Raw genomic sequence first — 14933 nt, 5'->3', positions numbered from 1 at the left:
TGAAGTTGGAAAACCTTGGTATTGCCGGATCTCTTTTAAAATGGATTAAAGATTTCCTAGTAGGTCGTAGACAAAAAGTAAGAATAAATTCCAAGTGCTCCATCTGGAGACCAGTACTTAGTGGAGTACCCCAAGGTTCCGTTTTAGGTCCTTTACTTTTTATAATGAACGTTAATGATCTTACAAGTATAGTACAGTCTCCAATGTTATTATACGCTGACGATGTAAAAATTTGGCGAGTAATAAATGAAGACAAAGACGCCTTTACTCTTCAGGCAGACTTAAATAATATGATAAACTGGTCTAAAGAGTGGCTGATGCCTATCAACTCGGAAAAGTGTGTCTTCATGCACTTGGGGGATTCAAAGGTTATTAAGTACAACATCGGAGATGTGTCATTACCCGTAGTCCGGTCTCATAATGATCTAGGGGTGACAGTGAGTAATGATCTTAAGACGACGGCCCATTGCCGGGAGGTCGCAGCCAAGGGGTTTCGAACCCTCTGGGCCTTAAAAAGGACATTCACTAAGTTAGATACTGCCATGTTCACCACAGTATACACATCCCTAGTGAGGACTTAGCTAGAGAACTGCGTTCAGGCTGCAAGCCCCTGTTTAAAAGGTGACGCGGACATACTAGAAAAAGTACAGAGGGCAGCTAACCGTGCAATTCCGGAACTCCGGGGTTTATCATCATCATCATCATTATAAGCTTTATTCAATATTATATTTTTGGTACAATAAAGAATTCTCAGCACAAAGTATTTCAAGAAGTTTCCGTTTCTTACTTCTTGGTCGATCCTGACGATAAAGACTGAGTGATCGCCAGTTAGATGTTAGCAGTCCAGTAAATGAACATCTGAATAATGTATATTCTTTTTTCTGCATACTGCCAGAGACCACATTATCTCTCATTGGGCTTTTTGTAAATTTGACGACGAAAGGTTGTACACTTTTCAGAAATACACCAGGATAGGTTATGCGATTAATAGACATAATGATATATTAAAACAAACAAAAATAGATAACTTGTTGAAATATCTAGATGGCAGGAACAGGTAGCCCAGATGCTCAAGCAGGCCGCCTATAATAAACAAGGAGCGGTTTGAAAAACCGAACCTCTTTACTCTATACTATCGCAGACTAACGGGAGATCTAATTTTGACGTACAGAGTACTGAGAAATGATTTCGGACCTAACTTATTCAGTCTTTCTTTCTACTAGATCGGGACACCGTAGAACTATGGTTTACTATGATATTAGTGCTGCTCTAATAATAGACCTAAGCCTAAGTTTGTAGATTTGTCATGATATAACTACCTAATCTATAAGATCTTACGTGGAAGTCACACCATCGACTACGCCAACTCACTGTATCGTATCAATTACCAATACATGATGTAGAACAAGGTTAGGCTAGAGAAGGAACAATATATTTAATACGAATAGAAGATATAAGGTAACATTCAGATGGACCACGCCTGCATGGCCGAGCCATGCCATTCGATCAAACCCAGTCCATTCAATTCATTGTACGCGCCTTCTCCATCGTTAGGTATTTATCCGCGTTAAATATTGAATATCTATTTTCTGAGTAGTCTCGTGTTTAGCTTTGTGGATTGTGCGGTTATTGTCCAATGCCACTACATTACTCTCCCACCAGAGTCAACGTGATGTTGGTTCGATACCAAATTGGATGGGATCGTCGCGCACCGGAGGTTACCAAGGATAATAAGAACCTTCCGGATAGTGGTAAGCTGAAAGATAAATCAAAAAGAAAGAGGCAGCATCTGGTCGGGAAATACATGTAATAATCTTAAAATATCTGTCTTCATGCTTAAAACGCTTGAAATGAAAATTTGGGTGGAGATTATTTGAACTATAAAGAATGGAATAACAATAATAATAATAATAATAATAATAATAAAACGATGCGTGCTAATAGCCGTTGGTTAATAACTTAACGTATAGGTAGTAAGTATTTTGTGTTTAGAAGTATTAAAAGCAATTAATATTGTAGAAATGTTAATATTGGTATTAGTTTTGGTTTAAATTATAAAATCAAATAACGTTCATGCTAGTAAGTTGTCCATGAGTTGATTTTCAATTGCATTTGTATTAGTAGGCTAACTGAAAGAACAAAAGTATACCGTGAAGAATAATTCCAACTAGTGTCCCAGTTAGTTTGATACGGTTTATTTAGTTACGGGGAGATTTTCTCAACCTCATTTTTATTTGACCGTGATAGAATTTAGTAATACTACTAATACACATGAATGGTTATCAAAACAAAATTTAAATACGTGATAATTATGAGTTTTGGACAGATAGCTAAGAACAAATCGTTAAACCTGAGTGTATTCGTAAGACATGCTTCAGACTCAATGTTCTGATCTGCGGCAGACTATTTATTTATATTTATACTTGCCGGCTGATTGGTCATACAAGTTAGTTGCAAGTACGCGGTTTATCATAAAGCGGAATACGACTTAATTGAGATATAATGGTTGTAAGTTATTGAAATCAGTTAAGCCTATGTGTCATATTACTAAGTGATGTGGTGCTGCAAGATGTATTTGGCTAAATAAGTTTTTACAAGATGATTAAATGGTGAGTGATGCCCATGTGATTATCAGGGAGAACATAAGTTGTAGCCAAGGGGAATACACTCCCAACTCATGTCTATGATAATGGCTTGAACCTTAGTCAGTGTTGGGGTAAATTCGACATTGATGTTTTCAGTTTGCAGGAGATTTGCTCGACTGCTTATACTGATTATTTGCATGCATGACTGTGTCGCTAAACCATCAATTAGACTGACAAGGTTTTGAGATATTTACTGAATGAGCAACTGAGAGAGAAACATACTGTAATCGTTTGTGATAGATGAAGATACCAAGAAAACAACACCATTTAATGGTAATTATAAGTCAATTTGTTGACCGATTTCGTTAATAGTTTCATTAATTTTATCAGTCATATTACGTGATTGTCAAGTCACGACAATGCTTTATGACGATATCCTGAAACTATTAAATTTAACTAGTTATAGTGTTGATTGAGGATTAGTCAGTGGAAAAATAGGTATTGTTGCTTTAGGTGATTCGAAATCATCGGAAATTTATAACGTTAAAGAATCCGAGACGCCTAATTTAATTATAAATTTCAATTCAGAAATATTCGTTTGGTGTTAATTCTAGTAGGCTACGGAGTTTTGATTTTAAACGTTTGTTTAGCCAACAGCTACCTGGGGATTTAGTTATTTTACTAGTGCAGTTGATAGTATCTAAATTTTTAATCTTATTATCTAAACTATGTTCGCATTTTAGGCTACTAATATGATAAACCAATCCATAAACCCAAATACGATTAGCAACAACGACTATGATGGGTTTATTGATAAATGTTAAAGGCGATCCAGATGATTTCTAAATTTAGAAGACATGGAGATATAATGTAACGTATGTATGGGCCAGGTTAACATGCAGGTTGTTGACGTATATGGAGATTTAAAAATAATGAACATGACCAGAAAATAATTTTAAAGTTTAGACTGCTTGTGAAACTCCAGGCAGGAATATGATGCGTTATAAACATTCCATAAGAAGTTATTGCATTTAGCCTAGGGACACTTACAAATATATAGCAAAAGGAACCGGAAAACATATACATGTTAAGTAAAAAAAATCATTAAGTAAAATGGTTGAACTCGCCTGGGTTATTTTTGAAAATTGTATTATTCAGTGGACGACATATATAACGCCATTCGTGAGTAGTAATGATCCAAAAGTATCCAGAATAAAACATGCAGTATGGCAATTAATTCCAGGGTGCTTGATGCTGTTGACGTTTCTGCCACTTGCTCGGATCAGAACAATCGAATGAATCCAGATAATTGTGTGTTTGACATTAAACGAGCCATCTAAAATGACCTTATGATTTGAGAAAACTTATAGCTGAAACTCACCGTATGTTTTTGGAGAAGTGTCACCCTTGTTGTTTGGCAATGGAACTCGAAAATATGAAATTAGGCAGGTAGTGGTCGGAAGAAAAGATATTACAGGATAGTGCATAGTTTGAAACAGGTTGAGGTATTAAGTGAAGGAACACTGAGAATTAGATCCAGATAACTATTTAGTCCTTGATTGTATTGTTAGTCAATGTATATTTACGCTACTTACAAGTCATATTTGCTAGAGCTTGATGTCTGAAAAAGTCTATGTCGCTGAAGCAGGTAAATGCTATCAAAGCTTGTCAACGAACCATCAAGGCTAATTAGTTGATATAGATGATCAACTTTTATTATCGACTGAGCTAGTAAGTTATGTGAACTAATAGATATAACATGACGATAATATGTGTGACCATTAATCAAAGGACTATTAGAATACTGGGTTTACAAAAATAAAAACCGATTGAGAAGGTTAAGGTGAAAATAAGGATTAACAATAATAGGTTGCGTTTCTTTAGTTGGGCTCACCAATGTAGAACTATGGTCTACTATGATATTAGTGCTGCTCTAATAATAGACCTAAGCCTAAGTTTGTAGATTTGTCATGATATAACTACCTAATCTATAAGATCTTACGTGGAAGTCACACCATCGACTACGCCAACTCACTGTATCGTATCAATTACCAATACATGATGTAGAACAAGGTTAGGCTAGAGAAGGAACAATATATTTAATACGAATAGAAGATATAAGGTAACATTCAGATGGACCACGCCTGCATGGCCGAGCCATGCCATTCGATCAAACCCAGTCCATCCAATTCATTGTACGCGCCTTCTCCATCGTTAGGTATTTATCCGCGTTAAATATTGAATATCTATTTTCTGAGTAGTCTCGTGTTTAGCTTTGTGGATTGTGCGGTTATTGTCCAATGCCACTACAACACCTCAGAGGACATAGCAGGCGAGTGGAAAAGCCAAGAACGAACAAAATACCCGTGGCATACAGGTTTTCACGCCAAGTCATCAATACTTGGAACTTGCTGCCTGAAGCTGTGGTGTCCGCACCTTCAATTGACTCTTTCAAGAGAAGACTGGGCGCTCACAGAAGCATACTAGAAAAGGGTCCTTACTACACATATGTGAATATGAATATTTCACTGGTGTCTGATGATATTAGTACATCCACCCAGATTCGATAGGTCAGTTGGATCTCACCGCGATTTTCGGATTATGTGAATGTGCTGAGTACTTTGTGCTAGCCATTTTAGTAAACCCATTTTGGTGCCTATTATACGAATTGCTATGATCACCCTCTGAAGAAATCGCATACATCGATTGATATCATTTACCTTTGTTTCTCAAAAGCTTTTGATAGGGTCAACCATATATGTCTTATCAATGAGCTCAAACGGTTGGCTATCAGACCACCTCTAACTGACTGGCCCATTGAATATCTGAAAAATCGACAATTTAAGGTCAGGGTTAACTTCACTTTATCTCAGGTTATGGAATGTCCTAGTGAGGGCCCACAGGGCTCAGTACTAGGACCTCTTCTCTTCTTGATTTATATAAATGATCTTCCACAACAGGTGTCGTCAGACATACTTCTTTTTGCTGATGACTCGAAACTTTGAAGAGAGAGATACGCAATCAAGACGGTATACAGGCACTTCAGGAGAATCTGACTCGACTTCAAAGTTGGGCAGACGATAACAGACTTACCTTTAACACTTCAAAGTGTAAATTAGTCCATTTGCGACATGTTGCAGACTACAGTTACAACTTAAGAAACTCCTCTCTAGTAGTATCCCGAGTCGAAAAATAGAGTCCTGGTACCCTACGATTTAATGTCCTACGCTAATTGTGACAGAAATGCCTTTCGAATAAACCTTGCACTAATAACATTGAAGCGCATTCTTGGTAAGTTTGACGGTAGGACTTTCCCCATAATCTTCAACAGTTTTATACGTCCTCATTTAGAGTACGGAAACATAGTACTTCCTCCCTCACTCCAAAAACATAAGGACACTAGAGTGTATTCAACGGCGAGCCGCGAAATCAGTTCGATCACTCAAACCTTAACCTTACGAAGAGCACCTTCAGTAACTTAACCTTTACTCTTTAGAATATAGGCGTCTTAGAGGTGACTTTTTAATGGCTTACAGTATCCTTAACACTTCTGGACATCCCCTTAAACACCTGCTTAATTTTAGCTCCAACACAAACAGAAGGGGTAACACCCAGAAATTGGAGATACATCATAGCAGAACGGATTGTAGACACAACTTCTACTCTTTAAGAGTTGTCAAATGCTGGAATTCACTGCCGACTGAACTAGTCCAAGCGACTTCCCAAGGGTTCTTTAGAAGGAAACTTGACCTATTCTTAGGGACTAAGGATAACATATTATGATTAACCAGTTCTTTTTCCTCTATTATCGGTAATGTACCTAGGTTCATGCCTGGAGGTCTTGGTGGGTCACTGATACTAGATACGGAAGCCCGCTAAGCGAAAGCTTCTTTTATTTCGTCTACAACCATTTGAACCATTTGAACTTAAACTATTCAGCATAGTGAGTACTGTGAAATGGTAGCTTCTCGATATTCTACAGCATAGCATAACTGACCAATTAGGCCAAACCACTACTCACGCATTCGTTATTTAATTATACACTTCTTTATTGTACATCCTTAAACTTTTCCAAGAGAGTCGTATCATGTGATTGTGAAAATACTTAAGAGAGGTCATAGTAACAGCACATTCGCCAGAGTTTTTAAAAACAGGCTAAATGTTTACTTTAGTTTCACAACCATTTTCACTTATAACAAGTTTATTGTTTCGACCTTTAGTTTTAGAAAAAGAAACAAGGCTACGTCTTTGAATTATCAGTTTGAAACCTTGTGTTAATGGTAGTTTTATATTCTTTCACAAATGACGGGTCGAATAAATGAATTTGCAAATCTGGTTATATTTTCATTCGTCAAGTCAGAGTTTGTAAGATAGTCATGAAATACGATCTTTACACGAGTATGTAGCTTACTGATGTATTTACTAAGTAACACTTGAAACACTAGCATATTATATATTCGTCTTCCTTTCAGTGAAGAGCCTACTCAGATTCATGCCTCAGACCCGGAAATACACTACCAAATGGGACAGGTCAGTGTCCCCCTGACATCTGATGTGTTAGCGAGAATGATCATGATTGGTTGTCTGCTTAGTCAGACATGTAGATAGTCTGACAGGTGTCAGATAAGATATAATTTCACTTATCCTTATTAGTTTGACACATTTATTATTGATTGTTTATTGTTGTGGATTGTGTCGGTTTTTGGTGTGGGAATATATTTACGTTGTGGTCAGGGTAATCACGTGTTCTTGGTCTGAGATGTGTTGACGTCCTGTAGAATGAACACTGGGAGGGATCTAGCGTAGATAATCGTTAAGGTAAATTGACGTCCCATACGTGTAAACCTGGAACCCAACCGTTATGGCATTAGACAAAGTAAAACTAAGTTTTATAACAACATTTATAACCCATCCGTATACGAACCATCACGGCACATCCAGGTATTCGGTGGACGTACATGTGCAATGCATGTCCCAACTCTCTCCTTCGATAATGACACTATTTTGTCAACTGATTAATGATCTTAATGTAGTACTTTGCATTTATTTTCAAACCCATAATATGCGGGTTATGCTTCAGAGACAACTATGATAGAATACTAGGAACCTGAGGACAGTTTACAGTACGCTGATCTAACCTTTCACACACGTTCGCCACTCAGATTCTTAAGGAATATACAATGTACTCCGTAAAATTCATCCACCTGAGCTACAAATCTCCACATTCCGACAGTGGATTTCCGACTTTTCATGTCGCTTCCACTCAACAAATAGTGCATCCAAATCATTTAATAATCTATTATGTTATATTTTCGTGAAAGCAGCTTCTGAAAGAGAAGTATATCATCCTTAAGTCAGTTGGCTGTTGTCAGGTGACTGGTTCTCATTATTCTTTTGAATATATCACTGGGCTCATAACAACTGGACACTCAGCATTTGCTTGACCAGTTGATCATCAAAAATATCATAGATAGTAACAAACCGGACATCGTTTTTCTTCATAGTTCTCGATAACATCATAGGGAATATTGTGGAATGAATATTTAGAAATCTGGAATATCCCAGGTCGGTGCGACGTTGATTTCAGACGAAAAGTTACTCTGGTGTCCGATATGAAAATATTCAAAGCCTAGCAGAATAATATTTCGTCACATAAAACACATTATCATGACGAGAGGAATGAAAAAACCTGAGTAGCAGTAGTAGCGAAAAACTGAGAAAACTCAAATTATTCGAAAAAACTAGTGCTACCATTTAGAATCTAACATAAATTACGGAATTTCGGCACACTGAGTAACTAAACATTGAGCTGCAATAGAAGACAATAGAAGAAAACACAAAAAACAAAGAAAAATGTCCTGTACTGCTGACAAAGATGGCGGGATCGATCATGCTCGCCATATTCTGATTCGTCGCTAATTAATGTCAAAATTATGAACCATGGATATGCTTGTTTTTGATCTAATAGTCTGTAGTAGGTACAGAATCCTCTCTAAACAAACGCTACATAGGAAATAATGGTCGAGTAAGAACAGGATTTAGGATTTTTGTGCTCAAATAATTGATTTGGATATAATAAATGTGCGAATCTTAACCGACCAAGTAAGAATCAGCTTTTGATCCATGTACTAGATTGGCTGGATTCAAAACCATTTTAATTACTTTTTTCATAACATAATTACTTACTTACTTACTTACGCCTGTTACTGCCAATGGAGCATAAGCCGCCGACCAGCATTCTCCAACCCACTCTGTCCTGGGCCTTCTTTTCTAGTTCCATCCAATTCTTGTTCATTTTACTCATGTCTATCTCCATTTCTCGGCGTAATGTGTTCTTTGGTCTTCCTCTTCTCCTCCTTTGGCCTTGAGAATTCCATGTGAAGGCTTGCCTTGTGACACAGTTGAATGCTTTCCTCAATGTGTGCCCTATCCACATCCAGCGCTTCTTCCTCCGCTGGGATCTGGTTTGTTCTCTCCCACAGTACGTTGTTGCTAATAGTGTCCGGCCAATGGATCTGAAGTATTTTGCGTAGACAATTGTTGATAAACACCTGTATTTTCTGGATGATGGCTTTCGTAGTTCTCCAGGTTTCTGCCCCATATAGTAGAACTGTCTTGACATTTGTACTGAAAATCCTGACCTTGGTGTCCGTTGACAGTTGCTTTGAGTTCCTTGTAACATAAGATAATACGAGGAGTTATATGTGCTTTGATGACGTTTCACTGCTTTACCTTCCTTCATCTTGACATAATAAGTGTGCCGATCAAACGATTAAAGCATATCCTAAAGCTTCAAAAAAGTAACCATACGAAAAGCAATTTCCAAATATGGAAGCAGACCACCGATAATTGGTTGATTGTCTATGAAATTTTGAGGTAGGCGATACGTAGAAACAACCAGTTGTCTGTTTAAACAACAATAAGATTTCAGTAACTGATGTCATTACAGATTCACTATCAGATATTCGAATTATACTAAAGTGGAAGACACTAGAAATATTTTACGGATAAACGTTGTCGCTTTCGTAATCTGCACTAAAAGTCAAGGTCTCCTGCACCACGCAATTAGAGCAATATTTGATTTGTAGGTCAAAGGCCTTGAGATCGTATGTTTATTAGAGCTTCAGATAAACGCTACCTACAGTTTGCTGCTTATATATAAGCACAAGCATGTATGTCTATCACGTTCAATTAATTAGGAATTACTACGGAGAAATAGGAAATCACGCAAACTCTGTCTGTGCCTGGTGATTCTTGATTATCTTTTGAGATTCGCATAAGTCTAAAACCAAAAGAGGTCGTTTAAATAATAATCAGAATTGCTGATAATGGCTGATACTTTGGTCGCTATGTAAAAGTCTTATATACCCATGTTTGTACACTAGACCTTTGTTCGTTAATGATAAGTCCCTTGACTAGTTTATTTCGTCTATTGTAAATTCTTCCACTTGGCTATAAATATCAACATCTGTGTACCTCCTTGTTAGTTCTACTGTCTGTCAATTCACCAAACAATAAGTCAGTACTGAAGTAATGTCTTTCAGTGTCAACAATATCTGGTAGACATCTGGATATTTGGAATTAGTATGGCTAGATCTTCACAACAAACGCAAATTGAATATATGTTAGTTCATAAACACAAATTTCACCTACTGATACACTTCAAAGTGACACAAAAATGAAAATTAACAAATGCGAACACAATTTATCAACAATATGTCATCGTTCGACCTAACTACTGGCTTTTCACTATGATCGGTAGAAAAATTCGTTCTGAAATATTTTGACAATATTTCTGGAGCTACCTTGGAGATCACTGACCAGTTGTTTCTTATAGGATAATCCATCTTTATCTCCCAAGACTTTTGATGCGTTCCTAGTATTGTAGAAAATAGGTTTTAACTATTTAGAACCGGTACAAATGAATATGTTCCAAAGTGTCTCTGCGTTCAAGAAATTTCTAAACCGTTTTTGTTATCTATTGAGGTCATTTTCCAAGTTCACTTGGGCTTGCCAATGGTATAAAAGATGGGCGTCACGGAAATAAATCCACCGTTAGGCTTAATTCATGACTCTTTGGTTGAAGAGCTAGTACCATCCGGCCATTCCTTTGACATAGTACACTCACGGCTGGCGTTTTCTCTCCCCACATTTTGGCTATGCTGGACACGATCATAAACTGTCACAGGCTGTTAATGTGAACGGTAAACTACATGATCGCTTTCGACAAATTTGTGATGGGTCTGGATACATCATAGTAACCAGATTGCTTATGCTGAAATTCTTTGTTTACAATTATTATTTATTTGAACACAAATATTGGTATGAGGGAGCACCAAATACATATGCGCTATGCAATAACAATGAGGCCAGTATTCGTTATCATTGATTTGTATGAGGGCTCTGATGCTGCTCGGGTGCCTGGGGCCTTTGATATAAAAGTCTAATGTACAAAGCAGAGGCAACGTTAGGAGATGATTTCCCATGTTAACCAGTAACCAACAGTAGGTTCATACTCTATTTGTTCCTTCAGGACCCTGAAGTCCATCTGCACCACTGGTTTGGAATCAGAGTTTACCAACTCCCCTAGATGGACCCTCTCTGTCCACTGACTAAGGTCAGTCTATGACAAATAAAACTACATAAAACTACTGAATCGAATGTAAAATTTAACCGGAGTCAACTTGGTAGACAACACTCCTCACTGCGCGAAGGCATTGAGTAGAACTTCCGTGGGAGTGGCTTTATATGTGTGAGAGCATTAAATGAAGACTTTGCCAGTGGCTAGTGAGTTTATATTTTCAAACATCATATTATCGGCGCTTACTTAAAATATTCCCATTTCGGCAAGTGGTTATTATTGTGTGGCTTCACATCGGCGTGGTTCTTCTGGTTGTTTGATGTACCTACTGATTATCAGAAAACGAAATGTCGGTTCATAGCTCTGTCTTTTTTAATTTTTCAGATCAGGTGACTTCGTATATGTATCACTTACATATAACTCATTGTGCATAAATTTGTAAATCAATCCTCAGAAGCCTGCTCAAATCCGTCATTAACTTTATAGAAGTTCCATCTAACCAAATATGGTAAGTAATAAATTATAAACATTGTGTACTGTTTCAGACTCAGTCATCATACTTAATGGCCTTTATTCGGAGTCTCATGGAAAAGTAAGATATTCCAATTCTTATCTAACAAATTACTTTCCAGTAGCTCCATGGACATCCGAGAAAAGAAAAGACGTCAACTCGAAAAAGATTTCACAGAAACAGGAGCGGTGCTCAACATATGTCTCACTGGTTTGTGTTTTGTCTACATAAAAAATTAATTTAAATTTCTAGAAAAGTTTGGTGATGTGAACAAGATTTTGAACACTTATGGAATTGTTTCACAGCGTGTTAGGGGTAGTTTTAATAGTTTTACTATAAAATATTTTTAGATAACAAGACGTCTGTCGCTAAAATACAAAGAGATCTTATCGAGTGTAAAAGTTTGCTATATTGCAACAGGGAAGAACTAAGGAGACTGTGGCTGGAACTCGTTGAGCAGAGACGATGCTTAGAGTTGGTAGATCAGTTAGATCGTCTACGTTCTACCCCGGATGCATTGGGGTATTTAGTAACCGCTCGTGCGTGGTCTGAAGCCACTTCCTTAATGATCAACTCGAATTATATGCTTGAGTCGGAAATTGCCTCAATACCCGCAGTTCAAACACTGAAAACTGACCTGGCACATAAAAACAAGGTAATGTTGGCTTTAAGTTTGTAAACTGTTGATTAAACTGTTGGATTTACACAAATTTATGGTCATTTTTATTTGCTTTTTTGGAGTCATTTCACTATATATTCAAATTTATTCTTCGTTGAGTTTAAGGACTAGCTAAAAAGTTACTAGATCAATGGTCCTTGATTATCATAAAACTACGATGTCTAAGAATCGATTTCTTGATGTGCAAGATGTGTGGTGTATGTCAACAGACATTAGTAGTATGTAACTTAAATCAAAAGTGGAATGCCTGATAGCAGAAGGTTGAGACGACCGGATCGAAGAGAACGGGGACAGAAAGTAACTATAATGGCAATAAAGGGGCGATGAAGTTTGAGACAATTGATGGAGGATTTAAAAATGTATTATTTAATCCATGGTTTACACATTTTACGAAGGAATTCTGTAATTTTGTGTCAAGCAGTAAATTGGCTATCCCCACGTAAATGTTCGTTCACAACAGGTGTAGTAAGCTGGAGTTTCCCAAAAAAATTTCTTTTATGAGGGTGGTTGTCGGTGATATGTTGTTTAGACTATTTGCAATACATCTGTTTTAATGATTAGTTTCGCTAATCTCGCTATTCATACGGTCACCTCAATATCCAGATAGCTATTAATAACTAAACATACTGTATAATAGATCACACTTGTTTGCTGTTTTGCTGAGACACCTTCAGTAAAATTTAGAGAGTGCATTATTTTATGCATTCTTTGCAAACTATATTCTCTACGTTTAGTCTTCTCTTATTGATAATACTACCATTCCGACTTTTTTACCTATCTGGTTAGTCTCATCACTCCGTAGTAGTGTAGTGTATCAGCATGAATCAGTGCGCATTTATCTCAGATCCTACGTTGATTGTGTCTAATTGACTGGCAGTGAGTATAGTAGGACCACGGATATTCGGCAGTGTATCTGTGGCCCCCAAATGCCCTGATATGGTCGAGAGTGGGGTGGGCCCTTCCCTAACCTTCTTTTACTTTCTCTATAAAAAATGGTTGTTTCTTCCTTAACTGAAAGATTTCTTCCGATTGTATCTTTCCGTTTCCTCCATTATTACTATTATTATTATTACACTACCTTACACTAATATGTTCGTTATTTTTTCTCTTCAAATTCTCATTGTTTTGTGTGGCGCGTGTATCTGTGACACAATATTCACGGGTTGTACAGGAATGCTTAATGGTAACTCACTTAGTACACAGTTTATGTACTCGGCTTTGTGCTACACTGAAGAGTGGTTACATTGATTGTCGGCCCAGATAGAAGTAGGTAGGGAAGAGCTAATGGTTAAAAGTTGGGAACTTCAACCATTATGTCAATACTTCACAAACTTAAGTAGTGTAGTAAAGATTTCATCCGGAAAGTCGAAGTGATTGATGGGTTTTATGAACCTAAATCAGTTAAAACTAACATGTTTTGCGCATTCTGGGTTATCACATGTTACCAGTACCAACGGACATTGGCTTCGAATAGTCAAATTCCAAAAGAAGAAAAAGGAAATGAGGAGTATGAAAAATTGGCTATTTATTCTGATAAAATTATGAATTAAATGGTGCACTTATGATCATTTTTTAATTTATATTTGGCTTCAGTTTCTTATTGATGAACTGAGAAAAGAACTAAACCGTTTGCTCTATGATAAACCCTTTATTTTGGCTTTGGACATGCACATCAGAAATCCTTCACGAGATAAATCAGTTCGCTCTCATTCTGAGTAAGTGAATCATGTTCTTTTGAATTGTTACTACATTCAATTCAATTGTTTATCGATTCCTGTGCTCACAGTAAATGAAGAGATAGGCTAGTATCTAAAAACTGTTGCTTTCAATCGTTGAGTCACAAGCTCCAAATACAGATCACCTGATATAGTATTTGGAGTCAGGTAATATCACTAGTCATCGTACCGAAAAATGTAGCCAAAATTCCACCACACCAAACTTTTTTCGGTTACCGAGCTCCCTACTGAGTTGAAGAACGGAAATAAACCGGGACCATTATACTTTATAGAATATAGTATGACTGGTCTGAGAACTTAAATGCGATCGAGATATGATTCAGCGACTGTTGAAGTTAAGCCAATCCCTTTTAATGATATTAACAGAGTGCTAAAGTTATTTGTTGTTATATCATATTTGCCCGCAATCTGACTCCAATTTGACGGTATGATGATGAAAACGAAGTGGATGTCCAGCCCGCCCTCGTATGTTTATCGACTTAATTATAGGTAGTGAGTAGCGGAATAAAACAAGTCAAATAAGAGACTGGATTTTGGATACACATATTTTATGCAATTCTTACCACAAACAGACAGTAAGAGAAATGAAGCAGAAAAACGAATAAACAACAAGACTTGGATAAAGACTCAAGAGAAATTAATTTGTCTGTCCAAAAGCCAGGATAACCCTTGTAGGCGTGATGTGGTACTAGATGCTGTTGTAATAGCGAATCATGTCAATATATCTAAGTAACTCCGCAGTTCAATTTTTTGAAGCTTATTTGGCTTCAGTTAAAAGCATCTTGGATGACACACGATGTTATCACTAAGTGACTGCCGTTTATGTTGGTTAGGAGAACAA

The 14933-nt window shown here is 37.1% G+C and overlaps 1 protein-coding gene across 1 annotated transcript in view; it reads left to right on the top strand.

Annotated features, from left to right (window-relative positions):
* Nucleotides 1-9634: 9634 nt before the first annotated feature.
* Nucleotides 9635-14933, top strand: part of EXOC4 (Exocyst complex component 4) — a 46418-nt gene continuing 41119 nt past the window's right edge. Inside the window, exons 1-7 of the mRNA XM_051215527.1 lie at nt 9635-9757; nt 11551-11674; nt 11712-11758; nt 11799-11887; nt 11930-11992; nt 12028-12332; nt 13950-14071. Of these exons, the coding sequence (XP_051066051.1) occupies nt 11672-11674; nt 11712-11758; nt 11799-11887; nt 11930-11992; nt 12028-12332; nt 13950-14071 (629 nt within the window). The 5' untranslated portion in view covers nt 9635-9757; nt 11551-11671. The remainder of the gene's footprint in view (nt 9758-11550; nt 11675-11711; nt 11759-11798; nt 11888-11929; nt 11993-12027; nt 12333-13949; nt 14072-14933) is intronic.

Source organism: Schistosoma haematobium, chromosome 4, assembly GCF_000699445.3.
Source record: "Schistosoma haematobium chromosome 4, whole genome shotgun sequence".
Lineage (NCBI taxonomy): Eukaryota > Metazoa > Platyhelminthes > Trematoda > Strigeidida > Schistosomatidae > Schistosoma > Schistosoma haematobium.
This window is presented reverse-complemented; position numbering and strand designations above follow the sequence as displayed.